The sequence below is a fragment of the Ixodes scapularis genome, unplaced genomic scaffold, assembly GCF_016920785.2.
Source record: "Ixodes scapularis isolate PalLabHiFi unplaced genomic scaffold, ASM1692078v2 PGA_scaffold2__306_contigs__length_199485367, whole genome shotgun sequence".
Taxonomy (NCBI): domain Eukaryota; kingdom Metazoa; phylum Arthropoda; class Arachnida; order Ixodida; family Ixodidae; genus Ixodes; species Ixodes scapularis.
Genome location: NW_024609857.1, coordinates 196,996,507 through 197,022,509, shown reverse-complemented (window position 1 = coordinate 197,022,509; position 26,003 = coordinate 196,996,507). Strand labels below are relative to the sequence as shown.

The 26,003-nt window shown below is 47.5% G+C and overlaps 1 protein-coding gene across 1 annotated transcript; it reads right to left on the bottom strand.

The window, feature by feature from the left end:
- Positions 1–472: 472 nt before the first annotated feature.
- LOC120838863 (flocculation protein FLO11-like) lies at positions 473–8,582 on the bottom strand. The gene is made up of 3 exons (XM_040208965.1): positions 8,222–8,582; positions 1,598–1,872; positions 473–1,312 (listed from the first exon to the last, which is right to left on the bottom strand). Exons 1-3 carry the CDS (start codon positions 8,580–8,582, stop codon positions 473–475), a joined length of 1,476 nt encoding a protein of 491 aa, XP_040064899.1.
- Positions 8,583–26,003: the final 17,421 nt, after the last annotated feature.

The following is a 26,003-nucleotide window of genomic DNA, read 5'->3' as shown; positions in this document are numbered from 1 at the left end:
AGTTGAAGTCGCCGAGGAGCAGGCAGTGGCGAGCGTCGAGCAGATGGACGTCCAGGCTCTTGAAAAAGGCCGGGGACTGCGAACGCTGGGCTGGAGCGTACACGCCCACAGCACGAAAGCGCGTGCCGTCCACGAAGAAATCAAAAGCGATGTACCGCCCGTCGGGGTCAAAGCAGCACGCGCTGAGACGGAGGAGCGAGCGGTTAAAGATAATGACCCCCACCCCCGAGCTCCGTGTAGTGGCGTATGAAAAGAAACAATCCACCCCATACCGCTGCTTGAAGAGGTCCACGTCGCGCTGCCTGTGGAAGTTCGTTTCTTGCAGGAACAGGAGGTCGCAACGGGCGGTTCGGGCGAACTGGATGACCTCGATCTGTTTTGTCACGCTGCGGAAGCCCTGAACGTTCAGGGTGATGACTCGCAGGTGCGCGAAAAGGGGATGGAGGGGGGGGGGGGGTCGTTGTGTTCACTGCTAGTCCGTGGATGTATCGGATGTGATGCACGAGCTGTCAGACAGCGCGACGAGGTCCTTCCGTAACCGCTTGGGCGCCGCTGCCGATGCTGGAGTGGATCCTGGGGACCCGGATTCGCCGCTGCTGGAAAGATCTCGGTTACCGTCTTCGGCACCGCCATGCGGGCTGCGACTGCGGCTGCAGGTTTTTCGGAATTCCTCGGAGGTGCCGCGGCGACGATCTCGGCCGCGCGGCAGAGCGCTGTCTTTGTCGTGGGCAACCTCGTCGATGACGAGGCGGTCGTCCGACGATGAGGCAGAGTCCTCCGTAATGTCGCTCCAGCTGGGAAGCGGGCTGGGGCAGAGTTCCGGCGTTCGCGGGCGTTCCTCCTTCACCAGTACTTCCTCTGAGCCGGGACTGGTAGGAGTGGGCGCGTGCACAGATGCGGTGTGGACCGCATTCGAAAGCGCGGCCTCGGCGGCGTCCTGTGACGCGTTCGAATTCGCGTCGGTGGCGCTTGCCGGCTTCGACTGTTGCGATGTCGGGGCGAGCTCGGACGGGGTCGTCACTGGGGGCTCGGCGGGGGCAGGCGTGTCACCGGACCCTTGGGTGGCGGCCGTCGCCGCAGGAGGGGGAGTAGGGGTGGTAGGAGGCCTGCCCTGGGACTTCGGAGTCTGGGACGCCGGAGTCAAGGCCGGGAAGTCGTCCTGGCCGCAGCCGGCCACGGCTGAGTAGCTGCGACGCTGGGTGCAGTCCACCGTGGCGTGGGCCGCTCCGCAGCGTCCGCAGCCGGCCGCGCAGTTGACGGTGTCGTGGCCGAAGGCGGCGCAGCGGGCACAATAGGGCACGTTACAGGCCGCCTTGAGGTGGCCCTCCTGCTGGCAGCGTCGGCAGACTCTCTTGAGACCGCGGTAGTCGAAGGTGGCCCGATGACCGGAGACGCGGAGGAAGTTCGGCACTGGGGTAGACTCCTTCATCTCCATTCGGATGTAGCGGGTACCCGTCCGGAGGTTGGGGTGGTCCTGGTAGACGCCGAAGCGAATATCCAGAACCTTCCCGTAAAGCGACAGGGCGGCGGCGAGGGCTTCGTTTCTCACATAAATCGGTAGGTAGAGGCACGTAATGGACGTTACTTGCGGGCCTACCGGGACGATGGGGACGCTTGTTCCGCCGATGGTCAGAGCCCCGGCGTTGACGATTCGGCTCATGGCCGATGACGATGTAACAGACATCTGAAAGTTGCTGCCTCCCAGATGCTGCACGGAGAACAATTCGGCAGTGCCGACAATGGCCGCCGCCGCGTCGAAGATAGAATCCACCGACGCGCCGGGCGGGCAGGAAACATCGAACGTACATGCCTTCGTAGGCTGGGCCGGCGATGCGGGTGTCATGGCGCCGATGACAACGTAGACGAAACGGCCTACGTTGTCATGAAAATCGCCATCTTGGTCCATTTAAATCTTCGAAGCTTTCAGGGGGTCGTTCTAAACCAGTCGCGCCAAGATCACCATGGAGCATCATCGTACTGGAAGCGTTCCTCTTCAATATAAGAGTCTTTGGCACTTCGTATGCGATCAACTTATTAATCAGGCCCATCTCCATGGATCTCTTACAATTGTATTGTTCTTCTTGCGCATTTCAAGACAGTAAACTTATTTTTCAGTGCCTCCAAGCACCGACACAGCATCTGGTGGTGGTCCAAACGTGTACGCCTGTTTCGCCGGTGTGTGGTTAGCAAAATGTCGGTATACAAAAAACGACTCAATGAAGCTACCCGTCACCAGTGAATCTAGATAGGCTCACCAAGAACGGAGGGGTCAAGGAGAAATTGCTCATTTCATGGACCAAGATGGCTACCACACGAGGAGCTTGGCGTTACTTTCCCAGGATCTAGTGACTTTAATTTATTCTACATTTGAATATTGGCGTGACTAAAACCTCATATACACAAAGTTTTCAGTCACTGAGAGCTAAAGATCACATTAATTTTATTGCTAACAACGCTAATCGCATGCTAGGTTACTTACGCCGCAACTTCTCAAGGGCTCCTTCATCATTAAAACTACAACTGTACAAGACCCTCGTTGAGTATGCGAGTTCGGTGTGGGACTCAAGCCATGAATTTCTAATCAATCAAATTGAATCCGTACAAAATCGTGGCGCACGTTTTATTTTGTCTAATTTCTCACGTTTTTCCAGTGTATCATCCATGAAACTAACTTTACATCTTCCGAATCTTTCATTGCGTAGAAAATTATCTCGTTTGTCCTCATTTCACAAAATTTATCATTGCAACCAGCATCTAAGTGAAGAGACTTTTTCTGAACCATCGTATGTACCCCATCGAAATGATCATCACCATAAAGTCAACGTTCCTTTCAGTCGCGCGAAGCTCTTTTTTGATTCTTTTATCCCAAGAACTACTAATGACTGGAACCACCTGCCCACTTCCATCGCCACAATCACAGACGCTCCTGCATTCAAGTCTGCCATTGAAAACTATTATGTTAACTAATATCTGTTAATTCTATTTTTGTACTCTTGTTTTTCCCCCACTCAATTCTGTAATGCCGTGTGGCTTTGAAGGTATTGAAATAAATAAATTAATTAATTAATAAAAACCTTCCACTCTAGCGACGCTAAAACGACTCAAATTATACTCCGTTTCACCTTATGTTGTACCGCAGAGAAGGCTAGAAGCGCGAGCTCATAGCGTTGGGAGCTGCTCTTAACGCTCGAGAGTTTGTGCCGCCGAGATGTGCCCTAGAGCAAAGAGCTTGCGCTTGTAGCCTTTCCTGCGGTACATCATGAGGTGAAACTGTATAGAGAGTATTCATTGGACGTCATATTTGTGGGTGCTGTTTAGAGCGCATGCTCAGAACGAGCTCACATCAATAGGCTGCTAAGACCGGCACTCTTGATGATGCGGAATGCACGTTGCAAAAGAACTGTGGAAGCTCGCCATCAGCACGCGCTCAGCATTCGCGCACACATCTATGGCCGCCAGTGAATACTCCCTATAGTCGTGTCCACTGATCTCTATGACAATTGGTGGATCGCGTTTGCCCACTCCGCGAATGCGGCCACGGGCGGCCATTTTTCGGTAGAGTTATATTACGTCTAGCCAATGTAAGCTGCTGCAGCCATTATCGTCCGTCTATGGCAGAAAGCATTTTGGCAGCTGTGGCGGGAGGCCGCCGTCAAAATAGGGTGGGTGATATTTCGTGCTTGATTGAAATTGTTTGACGAAACATGTTTTTGAAACCCGGCGTGAACGGTAGCCCGATCTTTGAGGGCTCGGTGAAAGTTTCACGAAATCGCAGCACCGGGGAAAAGTGCACAGCACGCAGTGAAAGTCGCATCGAAAGAAGCATCGGAATCAGATGCCGGTCTACTTGGTACGGAGTTTGTTTTCGATGCGAGCTGCACTGCTTTCCCCCGGAGCTGCGCTTTCGTAGAACTTTCGCCGGGTCTTCAAAGATGAGGCTACCGTTCACGCCGGGTTTCGTGAATCTGCTCCATCGAACAACTTCAATCAAACACGAAATATCACCCACGGTACAATGTACTAGGCCTACGGCTGTTTTATTGCAGCCTGCCGCCATTGCGCTGTCCGCCATATTACTATGATGGCTAGAGATAATATAACTCTACCAAAAAGATGGCCGACCGTGGCCTCATTCCCGTCCATAGGCGGAGCTGGTCAAAAGCGATCCAGCAAGTAGACATAGATATCAGTGGTCGTGTCACATACTTAGAGCACACGACCACCGCCAGGGGCTGTTTCGCGGCCTGTGGTTGGTTCCGAGATGCTCGCCTATTCAAACCAATGTATGGCCAACCTCTCTTAGTAAACGGCTCTGCGTGCGCCACGCGGAGCGGTGTTCGCACTCATATTGATCGGGATCGTACAATGAGTCAGAGTATACCAGTCGGGCGGAAAACTGGAAAGTATAGGGCGATGGTGAATTTCCGCCGCTTCAATGTGTAAACTATCCGAGATTGTTTTTCATTACTACTAATCGACAATGTGTTGCATCGTTTTGCAGGAAACAGTTTGTTTGCGGTGCTGGATATGGCGTATGGATACCTACATATTCTTCTGAATTAAGCGGTTAAACGAGCATGCAGAAAGCAGCGTTTTCTACACCTGGCGGACACTTCAATACCTCACAAATGTTCTACGGACTGACCAATGGTCCACCTGTGTATCAAACAATTATCTCTAAGGTCCTCTGCCCCTTGGGTTGGAGTGGGGCTACTTGCTATTTCGACGGCATACTTCTTAGGGCGCTAAACGGGGAGGAAACAATCGGCCAGCTACAAGAATTCGACGCCATCTCCTAGGCAAGACTAACACTGCGTCTTTCAAGCTGTGAGTTTGCAAAAATTGAAGTGGAATACTTGGGTTTCGTGCTCATAACCAAAGGAATAGACTCAGGACTGAGAAAGTTGGCAGCATTATCTGAGCTACCAACGCCGAAAAATGTGACGCAGTTGAAGATATTCCTCGGACTAACGAGTCTTTTTCAGAAAATTTGGGCCGTGTCATGCTGTTATTGCAGCACCTCTCCACAGACTTCTTTGGTCTCAAACTGATTTCAAACGGTCAATAGACATCGACCACACCTTCAACAAGCTGAAGAATAAGTTTGTGTGAGATCTAATTCTACAGTTGTTTTTTTTTAAACTTAGAAGTGAGAAAGAATTGCATACAGATGCAACTTCTGAAGGACTGGCTGGCACGCTTCTACAAAAGGAAGACGCCAAAACATGGTATTTATTTTACTGCGTAAGTCGATGCACGAGCGATGTGGAATAAAATTACAAACTCAGCCTGCTTGAACTTCTTGCAGTCCTGTGGGCAGTAGGAAGGCTGCGAAGCTTCCTCCTTCGCTTGAAAATTTACGATGGTAACTGACTGCAGTGCCACCATTTATTTCAACACGTGGAGGGTTGTAAAACAACAATTTCAAGATGATTCGAACAACTACACCAGATTGATTTCACCATCAGACACCGGTCGGGCACTCCGAAGGCGCCACATGTGGACGCCCTTAGCCGCGCACCTATTCAAGAATGCCAGGAAACTCAAGCAAAAGAGTTCGAGCCCACAGGACACTATGAGTTGTGTACTACCCTAGTTCATAACACGGTGCCTCTGGAAGACAAAACGGCAAAGATTCAGACACAAGATCAAGAGCTGTGACGTAAAATGAACATACTGCAACATCCACGAGACCAACAATCCAAAGCTGACAAACAGAAAGTGAAGGAATTCAAGCTAAGACAATCTTTTATTTAGTACGAACAGCAAGACGATGACACAAATAAAAACATATTTGTGCAGCCATTAAGTATACGAGAATTGATTCTAGCAAAGTACCACAATTTTGATGGAAATATTTCAACTGCCAAGATCGTCGCACGCATTAGACAGACATCAATAGTGACAGATGGGCCAGTTGGTACATGATCCCTTGACAATATGCGCCGCAAGACACGGACCGAGTAAGGGAGACAGCACGAAGCGCTACTTTCAACTAAATGCTTATTGAAACAACACACACTATTTAAACACCCAAAGGGGCTTCTCTTGAAAAGCCCTGTGGGGTGTATAAACAGTGTGTGTTGTTTCAATGAACATTTAATTGAAAATAGCGCTTCGTGCTGTCTCCCTTACTCTGTCCCTGTCTGGCGGCGCTTTTTTGTCAAAAGAGATTAGACAGACGTTTTGGTTTTTAAAGATAGGGTCCTACGTCAAGCAACGTGTACGGCAGTGCGTGGAATGTGTTTTCCTCAAGACTCCAGGGGGAAAGGTTCAACGACCTCTCGATCCTGTTGAGTCAGGTCAAAGGCCATTGGAGATTGTTCACATCGATCACTTAGGACCGTTCTTAGGAACTAGCAACAACATGTTGCTAGTTCACGTCGACAACTTCACCAAGTTTGTTCGGTATATTGCCTAACCCAGACTGAAACCAAGTACGTTGTCGGATTTCTGAAGAAAGTTATCGACGAGTATGGCACTTCTCGCAGAATGATTTCTAATCGAGGCACTTGTTTTATTAAAAAGTGTTGCAGCTGTTTTTTTATATCGCGAGGCATCAAGAGCACATTCACATCAACGCAGCGCCCAAGAGCAAATAGCCAAGTCGAGCGCATAGGAGGGTCCTTATACCAACTATCTTCTGTGCGACTGAGTGTAAGACTCATCAAGACTGGGACGACCATTTGCGCAACACGCAATTCCACATCAACGCATCTGTAAGCCAGACTACGGGAAAGACTGCCCTTGAACTTCATTACGGCTGCTTACCGGAAAGTGACAGTAAACTTAGTTAACTGACTTCTCCGATTGAATGTGAACGAGTCAACCAGCAGTCTTTGCAAGAACAAGCTGAGAGAGCTATCGAAGATGTGCAAAAAACCTTAGAACCGATGTGACAAAAGAAAGGTTGGCAACGTGGTGGTGGTAAAGAGACTACCAGTTCGCACCTGTGAACTGAGAGAGAGAGAGAGAAAGAGAGAAGGCTTGCGAATAGTAACTTGGTTGTCACAGCCAGAGGCCGGACGGCCATCATTAGTGGGGGCAGGGAAAGAGGGGATAACAGCTGATACATACCGGTAAATCTACAAAGAGTCCGTAATTTAACACTTTTCTGTGCCTGCCGAATGATAATAACAATAATAACAAAAAAAAATTATAAATATTTACTTCCAGGAGCTCCGGAAGTCGATTCTGATCGGGGGGAAGGGGGGGGGGGGGGGGGGGGCGGGGGTCAAGGCTCACATCCTTGCAGTGCAGATTACCCCCCCCCCCCCCCCCCCCCCCACACACACTTTCAAGATCGTACCCGCGGAAAAACCGGAATGGAGGAAGCGACCTTTGTTTAGCCGAAATCTTTTCTGAGTAACAAGAAGAGATCTTCAAAATCTCTAGCACACAAGGCGTTTCCGTGGCCTCTCCTGTCACACCGAACAAAAGCACGAAAATGATTGACGGATGGCAGAAACGCTTTTCGCGTCTAGACGTCGTGCAGAAACTTCAAGGGGCGCCTCCCATGCTAGGACGGCTCTGAACCCTCTCCGGCCATTATGGAATCAGTGCGCTTAATTGGCACGCTATTGTCATGGCCGAGCTTGGAAGAGCCGATCCCAAGCAAAACTCGTCAAAGAGAGTGGGCAGTCCCTCGAAGGACAAATGCTCCGGACTGCTGTTCGTCGAAGCGCTCTGCCAGAGACCAATTTTCCGCGGTAAGAGGTTTTACGTTTGGGGAGGCTTATCCAGAGCCGGGAGGGAGGCCTCCTCCCCGCCATCCTTTCCGATGACAAGGAATGGTAGAAAGGTGCCTTTCCTAAGCTGTCCCCGTCCCGCTGCCAGTGATGAAGATGTGACAAGTACGCGCGCCTCAAGGCTGGCTCAGAAGAAACGTTTACTCCAGCACTTAACGGGGCTATCAGCTTTACTACCAATTCTCGTCCCGACAAAACGTCGCTGTCCTTTCTTATTCCGCATCAAGCTTGGAAGGCGCGGTAGCATGTTGCTGTGACTACATTAAGGGAGGGTTGTGGGTCAGCCTTCAGCGTCGGGGGGGCAAGTCCCCTACGAAAAAAACATGAGGGGGGCGGACGCCCCCCTTGCCTTCCCGGTTCCGGAAGCCCTGTTTACTTCGCAGTAATGTTATCCCAGATCGATTGCAAGGCTAAAAATGAAAGGCGCGAGCCGTTACGCTTGTGTGTCTGCCAGAAATGCATGAGCCACATACCTTTTGTAAGCTCCGCCTGCGTGGCCAGGTGCGAATGGCGACTGGCGAGCACCTCTTCGTCGATGATTAGTAGCGTATAGGGCGCCGTCTCCGCTGAGAAATCCAAGGACCTGTCTAGGGAGACTCCGAGCGCCTCGCCCCTTCCCGAAGCGGGACAGGCCAGGGCGTCGCCATTGGCGCACGACAGCGTTCGAGTGACCGATGACGCGTGGCCGCCCGAGGGCACACCGAGTGCCTTGGAAATGGCCCCACCGCCTGGCGGATCCCTGCCATCCACGTGCGGTCCGTTGCCGTGTCCTGTCGTGGTCATCGTCTCCAGATCGGCGACGCCTCTCTTGTTGTCGGGAGGGCTGGCTGCCATTCCACCCTTTCTTTTTTTCTCTCAAATACAAAGCCTCGGAAGGTGTAGGGCCGCGCACGTTGCGCGCTCGTGCTTTATCTGCTCGAGTCGGTCTTTTTTCTATTTTGTTTACGCGGCGCGCTTCTGTTTCGTCTGCTCGAGTCGGTTTTTTTTTTTTTTTGGTTTGTTTGCGTCGCCGTCGTCTTGGTTGGTTGCTCGAGGCCCGAGCATTTAAACCATACACAGTCACGATTGATTGATTGATTGATTGATAAATTTATTGATTGACTGACTGATTGATAAATTGATTGATTGATTGATTGATTGATTGATTGATCACACAGCAGCAGCGGCGGCACGCACGGCACGTTATTTATTCAAGACCTCGCTATCGTTGCAGGCGAAAAGTTCGTCATTCAAGCAGCAGTCGTCGCTATCAACGCCACTGGATCGACGGACGTCAGCACTGCACGTGCAAGCGCCAACAAACCGGGATTGGTGCAAGAGAGCATCGGCAAGATTACGTCATCGGCACAGAATTTAAAAGGATCCGTACGGCGCGGCAGTGGCACACAGCAGCGGCAGCGGCGGCACGCACGGCACGTTATTTATTGAAGACCTCGCTATCGTTGCAGGCTAGTTGAGTTTTGAACTTCTTTTTTTCGCTTCTCTTGTCTCGTGCCTTCGATTTTGCTAACGCATGGACAATGTTTGCCCGTCATGTACAGAACAAGTAAGAAGAACGGAATTGAAGTTAGAATGCACGGGATGTAAATATGCCTATCATCTACCTTGCTCTGGTGTCTCGGAAGCAACTTTTAAGTTTAAAGGTAATGCCTGGAAAAAGTCTTGGTGGTGTCAAACATGCAAGACGGCAAAATCTCGGGGAAATCAGTGCGTTAAGAATGTAAATGAACCCGAGGAAAGGTCTGACATTACTGTTATGTTAATAGCGAAGAACGCTAAATTGGACACTCTGATGAGCCTAAGAGAAAACGTGGGCAGTATCGAAAAATCTATGCAAGAAATGTCAGACAACTATGACGAGGTGTTAAAGCAAATGGGTGAACATAGCACGGAGGTGAAACAGCTGAAAAAACGGATAGAAAGGCTGGAAAGAACTGACGCCGAGATGGAAATAAAAAGACTAAAGCTACAAGTCAATGACTTAGAATGGAGAAGCCGGAAGCTGAACCTTGAATTTCATGGCATACCAAAGTCTGACAGCGAAGATCTGTTGCTAAAGGTAAATGAAATAGCAAAGAAACTTGATGTACCTGACCTAACAACGAAAGCCATTGCGGCAATTCACAGGCTACCATGCAAACCAGATAAAACCCCAGGCATCATCGTACGCTTCGTTCAACAGACGACCAAAGATGAGTGGTTGAACAAACGATCGGTGCTAAAAAGAGCAAAGGATGACGCTTACATACTGGAAAATCTAACGAGTCACGACAGGGAACTTTTTTGGGAGACAAAAGAGTGGTCTAAGGAGTCAAACTACAAGTATGTCTGGTACAAAAATGGAAACGTTCTTGTACGTAAACAGGAACGGGATAAAGTGCATGTGATTAAGTCTTTGAATGACCTGCAGAAACTTGTGTGATACCATTTCTTTTTGAGTTGTACACCATAGGGCCTGTTTCTTTGCAATGGATGAGACGGAGAATTTGAAAGCGCAAAAGACTGAGAAGAGAAGGAGGGGACAGGACAGAGCGCTTACTTACAACTGTCAAATTTAATAGAGCATCTTGAGAACGACAAGGTGAAAGTGAAAAAAGAAAAGGAAGAAAAGAAAGATGAAATTAAAGTCACTGCTGCTAAAAAGAACATATTTAGTATTATAAATTGAAATAAAAATTATTTTAACTTCAGCCAAAGGCAAAGTACTTGTCACGTAAAAAACCCAAAAAAACTCTATACTACAAAAAGCGAAAGAAAAAGAAAAACGTGAAATAGAAGAGAAAAAAATTACGCTGAGCAAACGGCTAAAACGTCTTCAAATAAAACACCGCTAGAACTGAAGTTCTCTCTGTGTTTCAGGTCTTCAGGGGAAACACCGAAGGAACTGAAGTTCTTTTTGTGTTAGGGTCACTGATGGCGCGCTTATGCACTTATCGCCACTGGTGAGGATGACTTGAGCCTCGTACAGTTCTCTGGTGTTTTTGTCACGGAACCGCTTTAGAACTTTGGTGTGGTTGAATGTTGGTGAGCATTTGCAGTCTCTGACATGCACCGCAAGATGTCCCGATGGTGCTGATTTTAACGTTTGGGCATGTTCTCTTAATCTGGTATTAATGCATCGCCCCGACTGACCTACATACACTTTGTCGCATGTAAACGGTATTTGATATACTACTCCACTTCGACATTCCACATACTTGAGTCGATGTTTTACACTGCACTCTGCCTGTTGATGCTGTTGGCAATTGATCTTAGGGTAGAGCCTTTTTAGTTTGTGTAGTGGTCGCTATTTGTCCAGCTAGTGGCGCCCTCTTAGTGTAGAGGGGCGTGCGTGTTCTTTAGAAGAAGTAAAGGGGGAGTTCTTCACGAGCAGCCGTCGGTGTCGGATGTCTTTTACTGAGCTCCGCCTCACAGGGTTTGAGAGGTAGGCTCTGAATCCTACATGGTGCCAGAAGTGGGATATGGCAAGCTCTGATAGCACAACCGATTCCACACCCTGGAGGGGCATCGCTTTACGCCAGCCTGACAGCTTCGACTTTTCGAACGCGGAACTGTGGCCCTCCTGGCTATCGCAGTATGAAGACTACGCCTTTGCATCGGGTCTTTCCTCGGCACCTCAAGATGTTCAGGTACGTCTGCTGCTCTACTGCATGGGATCGGAGGCCCGACGCTTGCTGCAGTCCTTTTCGCTGTCCGCCGAGGCGCCATACAACGCCGTGGTACGGTGTTTCACCGAGCACTTCGTCCACCCCGTCAACGAAGTATACGAATCGCCGCGTTTCCATCGGCGGGTCCAACAAGCGGAGGAAACCGTAGATGCGTTCTACGCGGAGCTGATGCGTCTAGTAAAGCGCTGTAACTATGGCACCCCGGAGGTCGAGGAACGTCTTGTCAGGGATCGTTTTGTCGTCGGTCTTCGGGACTCTCAGCTGTCTGACCGTCTTGGACGTAACCCAAAGCTCACGCTCAAAGACGCGTGGGTACAAGCGCGCCAAGCCGAAGACGCCGACAAAAAAAAGGCAACCAAGGCAAGCACGGGTCAATCTGAAACTCCAGGAGGTCAAGGTGTCAATCTTGACGCGACCAAGCTCGCAGGTCGTCTCAAGCGGCGCGGCACTAAGCCTAACGCCACCAACGCTGCTCACGACCAGTCGTCTCGCGTCTCTACGGGCAGGCCTGGTTCTTGTTTATTCTGCGGACGTTCACCTCATCCTCGTGAGGACTGTCCCGCACGCAAATCGAAGTGTAACTTTTGCCGTAAGCAAGGCCACTTCGCAGAGGTCTGTCTCTCCCGCATGAAAAAGCAAGCCAAAGTAGGCACTCTACAGCTTTCTGTAGTCGACGCCGGAGAGATGGCTAAGTACATTGACGTCACCGTGAACAACTATACAGCGTCCTTCAAAGTGGACTCGGGAGCCGAGGTGACGGCTGTTCCAGATGATTTCCCTCGGATTCCCAAGCGCTTGTCAAAGGTGGAAAACGCCATTCATGGACCGGGCAACCACCCGCTTAAAGTGCTGGGTTCTTTCTCATCGACGCTGTGGTGGAACGGCAGATCTTCCAAGCAGCAGGTGTATGTCATCGAGTCTCTCGGTACTCCTTTGCTGGGCTTCTCTGCCATACAGCACCTTCAGGTCATCAAGTTCCTCGATTCTGCAGCCAAGCCTGCAGTCAACCCAGGCTTCACTGAGCTCTTCACAGGTCTGGGTACGCTACCCGACGAGTACACGATCCGGCCAGAATCCAAAGCCACTCCTTTCTCTTTGAGTGTACCTCGTCGTATACCCATTCCCTTACGAGAGGTCGTGAGGACGGAACTGGAGAAGCTCGAGCGACAGGGCGTCATTCGTCGGGTTGAAGGCCCCACCCCATGGTGTGCAGGAATAGTCGTCGTTCCGAAGGCTTCTGGTGGTCACCGTCTCTGCGTTGACCTTACGAAGCTCAACAAGGTCGTCCTTCGAGAACGGCACATGCTCCCTACGGTGGACCAAGTTCTCGGACTTCTGGGAGAAGCGACTGTTTACTCCAAGTTGGACGCAAATTCCGGATTTCACCAGGTGAAACTTGCCAAGGAAAGTCAGGAGTACACCACTTTCATTACTCCCTTTGGCCGCTTCTGCTTCTGTTTGACGACATTCTTGTCTTTGGACGGACGCGCGAAGAACATGACGCGCGGCTCAACGAGGTACTTTCCCGACTATCGAAGGCTGGCATCACTCCCAACAAAGACAAGTGCGTGTTCGGAGTGTCCGAAGTCAGCTTCCTTGGAGTCGTCGTATCAGCAGAAGGTGTGAAGCCGGATCCTAGCAAGATTCAGGCTGTCCAGGCAATGGAAAGGCCTGAGGATGTTGCAGGGGTCCGAAGGCTACTTGGCATGGTAAACCATGTTGCGCGTTTCGTGCCGCACATCTCCGAAGTCACCGCTCCTCTCCGAGCACTTTTGTCGAAGAGCAACGTATGGGCCTGGGGTCCTGAGCAGGCGGCTGCATTCCTACGGGTGAAGAACTTCTTGAGTTCAGACTGCTGTCTCGCCAAGTACAACCCAGTGTACCCCACAACAGTTTCGGCAGATGCCAGCTCCTTCGGTATCGGTGCCGTACTCCTTCAAGACCAACCTTCGGGAGAAAGGAGGGCGGTGGCCTTCGCATCTAGGGCCATGACCCCGACAGAGATGCACTATAGCCAAACAGAGAAGGAGGCTCTGGCCACGGTGTGGGCTGTACGACGTTTTGACGAGTTCGTACGTGGTTTGCAGCTCAGTGTGGAGACCGACCATATGCCCCTGGTATCTCTCTTCAGCAAGATGGAGTTAGACATGTTGCCTCCTCGCATCCAACGCCTTCGTTTAAAGCTGATGCAGTACCAATTTCGCATGCTGTATGTGCCGGGAAAACTACTGGCAACAGCGGACACACTCTCCAGAGCTCCCCAGAGAATGGGGTCTGAAGACAAGGGCAAGGACTCCCTTGACACATTTGCAATTGCAGCACTGGAAGACACGTCTGTTGACCTTCCACTCCTCCCCGAGGAAGTCCAAGCTGCGCAACAGTCTGACGGAGAGTGCTGTGCACTCAAACGCTATTGCGAGGTTGGATGGCCGACGAAGCACAAGCTGCCCGTCAATTTGTCCAAGTATTGGTCTGTCCGAGGCGAGCTGTCGCTGTGCAAAGGAATTCTCCTCAAGGGCCCGAGGCTCCTCATACCGGCCGGCTTAAGACAGGCAATACTGAGGCTCATACATGAAGGTCACCAAGGAGTTGTCAAGTGCAAGGCTCGTGCTCGTGACTCTGTCTGGTGGCCAGGCATCAATGCACAGATCACTTCCCTGGTGAGCGGCTGTGAGCAATGTGCCAAGACAAGAGTGCAGCCGGCAGAACCTTTCATATCGTCCAGCTTTCCTACTCGCCCATGGGACGTCGTCGGTGCCGACCTGTTTCATTGGAAGAAGCAGGACTTCATCGTTATTGTGGACTATCACTCGAGGTACCCGGAAGTCTTGACGTTAAGCAGCACTTCGAGTGGAGCTACGATCGCGGCAATGAAGTCAGCCTTCGCTCGGCATGGTATCCCGCGATCTGTAAGAACGGATAACGGCCCGCAGTCTGCATCGGGGGATTTTGCGAAGTTTGCAAAAGATTACGGCTTCCAGCACCAAACAAGTAGCCCCAGATTCCCGCAATCTAACGGCGAAGCGGAGCGAGCTGTCCGCACCATCAAGGAACTCTTAACCAAAGCTGAGGATCCATACTTGGCACTGTTGAGCTACCGAGACACCCCCGGTGTTTCTGGAGACAGCCCCGCACAACTTCTGTTCGGGCGTCGGTTGAGGACACGGCTTCCTAGGACTCAAGATGAAAGTCTTCCGCGGCCACCATCGCCCGCTCGCGTGGCAAGGAGGAATGAGTTGTATAAACGGAAACAAGCTCAGGCCTTCAACCAGCGGCATGCTGCCCGCGAGCTGCCTCCTCTTCGTCCTGGAGAAAGAGTGTGGGTACAGTCGGAACAGTGTCCGGCCACCGTGCTCAGCCCAGGACAGCGTCCCCGCAGCTATCTGGTGGAAGCTGACCACAGCGGAGCGGTCCTTCAGCGCAACCGCAGGGGACTGGTTCCTTTTGCAACCCCAAGGCCGCCGGTTGAACCACCCGCAGCTGACGGTGTGCCGCCAAGCCCAATAGCGGCTCAGCAGAACATTAGTAGTGACCCAAGAGGGCCGCCTGTGTCGACAAGTCCCTATCGGACTCGCAGCGGACGAGCCGTGACCCGCCCCAGGCGTTTAGACTTGTAGCGGCGGACAGTTTGAAAACGTTGCAGTTGATGGGGTTATTGCGAACAATAAGTGGGTGCGTTTCGCCGCAAGAACTATTTAGCGAAAACGCAGCCTCTAAGAAGGGGAGATGTAGTGGTCGCTATTTGTCCAGCTAGTGGCGCCCTCTTAGTGTAGAGGGGCGTGCGTGTTCTTTAGAAGAAGTAAAGGGGGAGCTCTTCACGAGCAGCCGTCGGTGTCGGATGTCTTTTACTGAGCTCCGCCTCACAGGGTTTGAGAGGTAGGCTCTGAATCCTACAGTTTGTCCGGAGCTGAAAGCACAACTTCGACTTGAAACTTCGCAGCTGTTCTCTTCAAGTTGTGGGACAAGCGATGTATATATGGCAGAACAGTCGGTCGGTGTTTCTTTCGTTTTTCAGTGTCACGTTTTTTATTTGAGGTCATCAAGGATTCGGCGACGTCATATTAGCGGCGAGATGTTTTGGTGGCGCCCTCCTATGCTTCCCCCTTGTTACGTCATTACCTTGCTAACAACAAGTTCGATGGTGTTCGTAAATAGCACGGTGGAAGCTTGAAATCATTGAGCTCTTAAAGCAACACTGCCAACACCGTCAAAATTAAAGTTCTTTCATTCCTCTTATTTCCGTCGATGATAAATCCCCTTTCCTACGTCATAGTCAGCGTTCGGCCAATCGTGGAAGGCCGACCACAGCGACGCTTTCGGTCGCGCACGGGGCTAATAGACGATTGCAAGCTGGGCGACTGGCCGCCGCCATGTCTCTGCTCGAGCAGGCACGCCCGTGCGATTACGAGCTTGCCAAAGCTACGTTCACCCGCGCGTTGCACGCGCTTGCATGCATGGGGCACCACTTGTGGCGCCATGCTTGCAATTGTCTATATTATGGAATTCGGATATCCCGACGCTTTCAGTCTTTGCACTTGAGCGTTGAAGCTTTCCCCCGCTGAGTGCATGCAAGATTTTTTAAGAGCTGTATTCAGGCAATTTTTTGCGATTCCTCTTTTTATAATTTTGGAGTGAGCCGAATCATACTGTAAAAGACCTTTCTTCGATCGAGGGGAATACATCCAGCAAGCGTGGCTGTCGGAGAACACCAGTCTTAGATCTAAAAAGTGGAGTACGGAGTTCACTGGTGACTCTTGGGTGAACTTGATACCTTGGCCATTTTCTGAAAAGTTAGATTGGATGATGTTGAATATTTGCGTCTCATTCTCACTTGGGCGATGTTGAAGGAGAACGAGGTAATCATCAACATATCGAAAAATATGAGACACATGGCTGTTAGAAAGTGTACTGTCTATTGCCCGATCACATTGGGACAAGTGATCGGCTACAGTCGTCACATTTGGCTACAGTCGTCACATTTGAAGGTAATTATTTCCTAAAAAAAAAAAGGTATATGTATAGGTTCCTGTGTGGCACCTATACTATGTGATATTTACTTGTCCCAATGTGATCGGGCAATAGACAGTACACTTTCTAACAGCCATGTGTCTCATATTTTTCGATATGTTGATGATTACCTCGTTCTCCTTCAACATCGCCCAAGTGAGAATGAGACGCAAATATTCAACATCATTCAATCTAACTTTTTAGAAAATGGCCAAGGTATCAAGTTCACCCAAGAGTCACCAGTGAACTCCGTACTCCACTTTTTAGATCTAAGACTGGTGTTCTCCGACAACCACGCTTGCTGGATGTATTCCCCTCGATCGAAGAAAGGTCTTTTGCAGTATAATTCGGCTCACTCCAAAATTATAAAAAGAGGAATCGCAAAAAATTGCCTGAATACAGCTCTTAAAAAATCTTGCATGCACTCAGCGGGCGAAAGCTTCAATGCTCAAGTGCAAAGACTGAAAGCGTCGGGATATCTGAATTCCATAATATATGACGTCGCCGAATCCTTGATGACCTCAAATAAAAAACGTGACACTGAAAAACGAAAGAAACACCGACCGACTGTTCTGCCATATATACATCGCTTGTCCCACAACTTGAAGAGAACAGCTGCAAAGTTTCAAGTCAAAGTTGTGCTTTCGGCTCCGGACAAACTAAAAAGGCTCTGCCCTAAGATCAATTGCCAACAGCTTCAACAGGCAGAGTGCAGTGTAAAACATCGACTCAAGTATGTGGAATGTCGAAGTGGAGTAGTATATCAAATGCCGTTTACATGCGGCAAAGTGTATGTCGGTCAGTCGGGGCGATGCATTAATACCAGATTAAGAGAACATGCCCAAACGTTAAAATCAGCACCATCGGGACATCTTGCGATGCATGTCAGAGACTGCAAATGCTCACCAACATTCAACCACACCAAAGTTCTAAAGCGGTTCCGTGACAAAAACACCAGAGAACTGTACGAGGCTCAAGTCATCCTCACCAGTGGCGATAAGTAGAGTGCCTTCATACACACGCGCGCGTTTGCTTGAGTGGTGACATCTCAGCCATTTTACCGCCCAATCGTTTTTTTATGCATTTTGAAGTGCGCGCAATCCGGTGTCACTCAGCTCGAGCGCGTAGCTTTGGCTAATGCAAAGACGCCATTTTACCGCTCAAGTCACGCACCGAGTGCGCGAGAGCGTCACGCGCTGGGCATTCAGGGCAACAATGGATGTCTTCACCCTCAGACAGACAGACATGCAGGCACCCTAGCGATAAGTGCATAAGCGCGCCATCAGTGACCCTAACACAAAAAGAACTTCAGTTCCTTCGGTGTTTCCCCTGAAGACCTGAAACACAGAGAGAACTTCAGTTCTAGCGGTGTTTTATCTGAAGACGTTTTAGCCGTTTGCTCAGCGTAATTTTTTTCTCTTCTATTTCATGTTTTTCTTTTTCTTTCGCTTTTTGTAGTATAGAGTTTTTTGGGTTTTTTTACGTGACAAGTACTTTGCCTTTGGCTGAAGTTAAAATAATTTTTATTTCAATTTATAATACTAAATGTGTTCTTTTTAGCAGCAGTGACTTTAATTTCATCTTTCTTTTCCTCCTTTTCTTTTTTCACTTTCACCTTGTCGTTCTCAAGATGCTCTATTAAATTTGACAGTTGTAAGTAAGCGCTCTGTCCTGTCCCCTCCTTCTCTTCTCAGTCTTTTGCGCTTTCAAATTCTCCGTCTATATGTTCAACCAACTAGCCCCCCAATTAATTCTGATGGATGAAACGGCTCATCTGTAATCGAACAATACAGTTCGCACACTGAATTCGATATCAGACGATCACTATTTTCTTCCATCGGATGTCATTTCTTTCCTGGGAAGCGAATATTCCAACTCCCTGAAATGTTTTCACTTAAACACTCGATCAGCGCGGAATAAGTCAGAAGAGATTGAATTCTTTTTTCAGCAATTTAGCTTCAACTACGATGTAATTACGCTTTCCGAAACGCGGTTCGCTGATGCTGCTGACGTTATTAAATTGCCAATGTATAATACCTACTTTTTAAATCGTACCGTATGTCGCGGAGGGGGAGTGACGTTGTTGTTAAGGGAGACCTTTTGCGGTGAGCTGCTTACTGATTACAGTTGCGTTCACGAATATTTCGAGATGTTGTCCTTACTGATCGATAAAAAAGTTATCTGGGTTTGTTACCGTCCGCCGGCCGGTAACCTTTCTTCTTTTTTTACGTATCTAGAATCTTTTTTCGAGTTTGCAAATTATAATTAATACTACGTAATCTTTGGGGGGAGATTTTAATATAAATACGCTACTTGAAACGCCAGATAAAAGACAGATGGACGCGTTGATTAAAGCAAGCGGTTTTATATATACGATATCTTCGGCTACTAGGATTACTGTTGAATCTTCGACATTACTTGACCTGTTCGTTACGAACTTTCCTGAGTCACAGATTAAATCTGGCAGTGTAGTAACTGATATAAGCGACCACTTGGGTATATTTCTCTGTGTAAAGACAAATATAAGTAAAAAAGTCAATCAGTCGGTGCAGTTTCAGGATATAACTCCAGATGGCCTGGATAAATTTAGACGAGAAGTTTCTTTAGTATACTGGAATTATGTGCTTCAAGAGACTGATGCAGATAATGCATATAACATGTTCTTGACTAAATTACAAGAGCTCTATACAAGATGTTTTCCATATAAATCAAGAACTTCTAGAAAGATTCGTAAGCCATGGGTAACAAAAGAGATAGTCGATAAAATACGTACAAAAAATATGCTATATCAAAAATTTGTTAAAACAAGAGAGACCGAAAAACTTTAAAGTTTTAAACGTTATCGAAACCAATTAAACAAAGAAATTCGATACTCCCGGGAACGATATTTTGCTGATATTTTTTTAGCATGTCATAACAGAAGTGATATCCTATGGAAAAAACTAAACTCAGTTCTAAGTCGTCCATATACTCCAAACCATATAGAAAAGATAAGCTACAATGGTAACGATGTGACAGGCCAAGCGTTAGCAAATCTATTCAATAAGTACTTCGTTAGTTTAAGCAAAGAAAGGCCTGAGTTAGATGTTTCCAAGCTTATAAGTTCTCGAAACTGCGCGTCCATGTCTCTTAGCCCTGTTACAGACACGGATGTAGTAAACGTATTTAATGCAATGAAAAATAGTAAAAGTTGTGACTGTGATGGTTTGTAAATAAAGCCTGTTAAATACATAATTGACACTATATGCCTTTGCTTGACGCATATATTTATCCTTTGCCTTTTAAACGGCGTGTTTCCCAAGCGGATGCAATTGGCGGAAGTTGCAGTTTTATATAAGAAAGGTAATAAAAATGAATTGGGAAACTACCGACCCGTTTCAATTTTGTCAGTGTTCTCAAAGGGCCTCGAGAAACTTTTGTTAACTCAAATAACAGCGTTTGCAGATAATGATAGCTTGATCAGCACATCTCAATTTGGCTTCCGCAAACAAAGGTCAACTCAACTTGCTCTTCTTCAACAAAAAGAATATATTCTTAAAAATTTCGAAAATAAAAAACTAAGGCTTGGCTTGTTCATTGACTTTACAAAGGCTTTTGACTATCTCGATCATGACTTGCTTATTAAGAAGTTAGAAATGTATCGATTTCGGGGTCAATCAGCAGCGCTTATTAATTCTTATTTTTTTATCGTAAACAATATGTACATATCAACGGTCATTCATCAGTAGTAAAATCAATTAGATCAGGCGTTCCTCAGGGAAGCATCCTTGGACCGTGTTTATTCAATCTTTATGTAAATGACGTCATAAATATATGCCAAACAGCGAAGTTCATAATTTATGCTGACGACACCACTTTATTGTTTACTGGTGATACCGCCACCGAACTCATAGATAACGCAAATGATGCACTAAGGCAACTAGAGAGATGGAGCAAAAGTAACGCTTTAAAAGTGAACGTAAATAAAACTAAGGCAATTTTATTCCGCCCAAGGAATAGAGTTGTAGTAGATATAACCAATGCAATTTTCTTGAACTCCACTAAAATAGAATTAGTTTCAGCATTTAAAATCTTAGGTATATCTTTAACGGAGACTATGTCATGGGATGATCATATTAATTTTGTTATAACCAAATTATCCAGCGTTGCTGGCTTAATATACCGCAATAAGCATATCTTCCCACGTAGAATAAACCTGTTACTATATAATTCTTTATTTTATTCCCACATAAACTATGGCCATTTAATATGGGGTACAACCACACTTACCAATTTTCAAAAGGTATTCGTACTGCAAAAAAAGATATTAAGAAGTATTTGCAATGTTTCACTGGAATACCCGGCAGATTTGCTTTTTAATGAACTTGGTGTAATGAAAATTTTTGATTTGTATAGATATCGCCTATGCTTAAAATATAAAATTGAACAAAATATGCACATACAATATCTTAAAGAATTATCAAATCTAAAAAGAAGAGAATACCGTTATCAAACACGTATAATGTTACCCTGGCAAGTGCCTTTCTCTAGAACAGATTACGGTCGTCAAACCATAGCTCACACACTTCCAACAATTCTGAATCAGATTTCTACAAATCACATGGAACTTGATAACCTATCAGTGGGCGGTCTGCGGGAAATGATACTCTCTAGCCGGAACGACCATGACTGAAAGATGCTTTTGAATGTTTTATTGTTTTTGAATGTTTTGTTGTATTTCTTATACGAGAGTGTTTTTTCTTTTGGGTGTATTTCATGTGTTTGCGTTCGAAAACACTGCGGCAGTGTCCTCTTATAGAGCTCGACTTGGTTTCTAATATACGTGTAAATGATTGTTCCGTGTAAAAATGTTGATTTTTTTTTTCTTTTCTTTTCTCATCTTTTTTTTTCGCTGTTCTGCCGCTGCTGATGTCGTGGGGGCTTGGGACCAGTCAAGCTGTGCTAACAGCTTCTTTTCCAAGCCGCCCTCCAACCTGTACTTTGTTGGAAAATAAACTCCTATTATTATTATTATTCTTATTATTATTATTATTGATTGATTGATTGATTGATTGATTGATTGATTGATTGATTGATTGATTGATTGATTGATTGATTGACTGATCGATCGATCGATCGATCCCTGCCCCTGCCCGTTTCGATCTGCATGAGCGTCGTACCGGCGTGCGGTCGTGTATCACTACTGCGTGGTGCAGGTTGACGACCCCAGGCTAGCGGTTGTACCGCACTGGCTAAATTGCTCATCTACAGCTGCGACACCAGACGCCCACTGAGGCAGACTAACTTCCGGCTGTATAAACATACACACAACAATTTTGTTTTATTTATTCATTGATTTATTGATTTTTTTATGGGAAAAGAACTTCTCTAAGGCCAAAATGCGCCAAGAGCATAAACTATTGTGGAAGCAAGGTATTGGAAGAAGAGCTGTGTGATAAAACTATGTGTATGGAATTGCATCGGTGTACAAAAGAAGGACATGAGTTCAGATCCTAAAATTAAAATCACAGTAGGTGTATAAAACCGATATCATTATGAAAAATAAACACAAATGTATGTGGAATCAGCGGCTCATCGCCAAGTGAAGTGATTAAGTGAAGCGGAGTACGTTCTTTATATATTTGCAAAACAATCTTAAAGCGTTTTTTGTTATTTTTATAGCTTAAGAAAACTATACAATTTTTTTTTTGAGCGACAGCTTGCGATTAAACAGACTTTGACGTGAGCTGTTTTGATTGCCTTGCTGTACGCACGTACAGCAACGCAATCGAAATGTTTATGGCTCAGAAATATGGCTCAGGGTCACTGTTTCAAAGAGCGAAACCCACCTTTAATATAACATCGTCAAACAAGCAAAGGTTATAATGACGATATTTATTTACACTCAGAAAGAAGGGCTGGTAACAGCAGAAAACCGAAGGTTCATTTTAGAGACCTGTAACACCCAACAGGTTACATAAGAGACTGGACGTTGCCAGAGATGAGCGCATCAGTCGGCGTAGGGTTCAGCCAGTGGCCCTCTCTTACTTGATGAGAAGATGTGCAACATGGCTCGCTTGCGTCGACGTGGCGGACGGCAAGTGGTTGCCTTCAGACAGAATTATCTTGGGTCCAGACCGACGGGACGTTCACAGTTAGCTCCGTTGCCTCCTCTACTGTAAGCGACTTAAATTTTATGAGCTCAATATTTGGCGAGCATCTCAAGGTGCCAGTTTCAGAATTTTGTCACCGGCAGAAAATGTTTATGGTCCGTGGTGTAGTCGTTACCGTGGCGTAAAATATTCATAAGACAAATTGTTCGTGATTATTTTTAAATTTCGAAATTAGCGAAACGTAAGCCTTTACGAAAACGAAGTTTTTACTCTATACTTTTTTTCATGTAACTTTGCAGACGAAAGCAACGTTGTTTCCTGCAACTCAATGCGAGCTTCCAGAGTCAACCCAAAGCTCCAGGCAGAGGTATGCCGCTGTTCTTTATTAGGGGTAACCGATTTACAGACAATTTTAGAACAAGCACTTCATATGATCGGAGCACCGATATTTCCTCCAATATTTCCTCGCACGTATATAGAGATGCGATAACAGAGAGCACCATGCAGACCCCAGAACATAAACTATACATTTCTTCAGCAGCTCTAGAAGAGGAAACAGGGCCTTTTCAACCCCAAAAAAAAGCGAGTTGATGCCCAACAGCTGTCTCTGCTTAAACAAAGAACTCAAACGCTGGCAAGAATGGCGAAGAGTATGGAGGCACCTGCACCAGACAATTGTGCATCATTTTGGGCCCGTTGTTGCGATTATTTGCGGTACATGCCGTTAGTGGCCAGAGCTAAATGCCAGGTTGAAGTTCTCACTCAGATGTCATCGCATCTAGACAAGTTGCGAAATACCGTAATAAAACGTTCACACTCTACCCTTTGTTTCTCTTAGATAAACCCCGGCAAACTCGTGCAAGATAAAAAAGGTATATAAATAGCTATAGTTCGACTTCAAATAGTAACTTAGTACAGAAGTGAATACTCAACTAAAAAAAGTATTGAAGTACGAGTAGTTAATAGGAACGTTTGAATCTACACGTAGGATACCGAGGGACTCAAAACGCATTCAAGATAGAGTAACTTGAGAGTAGGTTTCGTAATTGTCCGAGCTTGATTACCTATCGCCGACAACTACTCATTTAGAAAAACACTAACGGAATGTACAAAAAATAACCAACGTATATCATTTTTTAAGCACAAAGAAAGTGTTGATGAGGGAAGCACATACAACAGTTTTGGCACAAGCCTGTTATTATGTGGCGCTTTTCCGAAGCCCGCGGATGTCCACGCAGCCTGCACGTTCTGGCACGGCACTGCACCATCTCCGCTGAAATATACACTCAACCGCTCCCTTGCAGCTGTTGCGAGCGCTCCCGGTCGAGCATTGGACGCTTTTAAGTCAAACTAAGCCTTTGAGTTTGCGCTGCCTTTGTATTGTCTGGATGTGCTCCGACGGCTGACCTCTAAGCCGGTTGTAGAGCACGCATGCTGCTTGCACCATTGTTTTTACTCGGTCAGGTTTTGCATGCACTGTAGTCAAAAGAAACCTGTGAACTAAATTGCCAAAAACATTTTCAGTCACACGACGAGCCCTAGAGAGCTTGGAAAACAAACAAAAACCGTGGAGAATTATTTGCATCTCAGTAATCCTGTCTTAAAAACTCAAGAATAAAAGGTGACATCAGAGAGACGATTACCGGTAGTTGAAAATTCTTTGCTGCGCTGAAAGTTTGTCCTCACCATGTGGTTTCATTAGGTTTGCAGGGGGACGGGAAGCGTCATCCCCAACAACCACTGGTGGCAGCCGCAGGCCGGACAAGGTTCCAATGCTCACCGAGTCCAGTAGGTTGGCTCTCTTACTTGAAATGGCTTTTTGCAGTGAAGCCGCGTCGACTAAAGCAAAAATAATAGAAAGGGTTAGTTAAATATAACGATCCCGAATTTGAATGTTTTTTTTTTATATATAGCCACGTGCTTGCCGTCAATTCCACCCACGCAATTAGGAAATTGCCACTGGTCGTGACAACGCTCCGACTGCTGCAACCATTGAAGCTCCGAATTCGTCGTCGGAAGCATCTCTGATTCGAGCTCCCCATAAATCGCTCGGCAGGTGTTCGTGGCAATCCCGCTACGGAACTCTGCTCGAGCTGAAGACTCAGGGAGTGCTGCGACTCTCCTGAAAAATAAATGAAATACCAAATTAGAAAAATAAGGAATTGAGGACTACCACACAAAGTGCTGCGACTAATTGTGGTTTGCTGTTGAGGTGTTGAAGCTCGTGCGCTGAAGGAGAAATCTAATTTTGAGGAATGATTTGAGGATGAGAGGTCTTATAAGATGTGGTGTATCATAGTCCGGGTCCTGCGCCATTTGGTGGTCTCTTCTCGGCGGTTTTAAGGACCCTGTGGGGGCGTATTCGCGGCATTTAGCTGGCACTTTATCCGCCGAAGGCAAAAGGAACGAGGTCGAACCACACGCGAAAACTTCCGAATATGCTGTCTGGCTTGCTTCTGGCGAAGCGCTTCTCTCGGCGGCGAGAATCCCTCGCGAACCAGTCCACCTCGCCACCGCGTTTTCCAACGAGTTTTGCCTCTGGCGTTAAAAATGCCCCGGTAATTCTGGTGGCTCCTCAAGAGTAAATGCACCATTAGAAGATGGGTGAGCACCACAAACAACGGCGCCGAGCCCCCGGCGTTCATCGCGAGAACGGTAGCGGGAAGAGAGAGTGAGAAAGAAAGGAGTGGGGAAGCGAAATCGCGTCTCGCCATAAATCACGTGGTTGTGCAGTGGTTACGGCGATGGAGGCAGAGCGTAGGAGCGGCGAGCGGGCACCGATCACGTAGGTTTCAGCACATTTACGCCACCGTGTTTCGCCAAAACGGGGCACTACCAGCGCTCTGTAATGCGTCCCTTCTAGTTCAACAGCAGTGTAATTACATTACTTAGGTCTACCGCAGAAACTCATGTTATTACTGCCATCGCTGTCACACAACGCTAGAGAGACTGCGATAGACATGACCAATAGGCGGTACTCACTGAACGCCATATTGGACAGCGTTGCCTTCAGCACAAGTTCAGAAAGAGCTGCCCCTGTTTGCCTGCCAATATGAACAATCTTCACGGTGTGAGACACAGGTCGCAAAAACATTGTGGAAGCTTGCTCCCAGCACGTGCTCAGCAGCACTGTGCTCGGCTATATGACCGTCAGTATATACCACCTTATCAGACACGAGAAAAGGGAATGAAGGCTCGTTCACACAGACCCGTTTCCTTACGTTACGTTGTGACGGAGTGTATTACCGACTCATTCGGTGCTGTGCGTGCGGGCACGTGTGTGTGGGTGGGTGTCCCATTGGTGGCGTTCGCGCCAGATTACGAAGAATCCTCGCCTCGCGGCTATGGGAAGTAAAGAGGACAAAGAGGAAGGACAGCAAAAAAGGGCGGTTAGCCATCGCAAGCCTTCGGACAGAGAACGTTGTGGCAGTTGTCTGTGTCGCTAACTCAAGCCGAGTTTAGATGAAGTTACATGTGCCGGAGCTAGC

Bases quoted from the DNA above. Each gene is read 5' to 3' on its own strand.
- LOC120838863 (XM_040208965.1), bottom strand. From the start codon at position 8,582: ATGGCAGCCAGCCCTCCCGACAACAAGAGAGGCGTCGCCGATCTGGAG. The intron at 1,873-8,221 runs GTATGTGGCTCA...ATGACAACGTAG, and splicing joins GCAGGCGGAGCTTACAAAAG to GCCGTTTCGTCTACGTTGTC. The intron at 1,313-1,597 runs GTAGGCCCGCAA...GGCCACCTCAAG, and splicing joins CAAGCGTCCCCATCGTCCCG to GCGGCCTGTAACGTGCCCTA.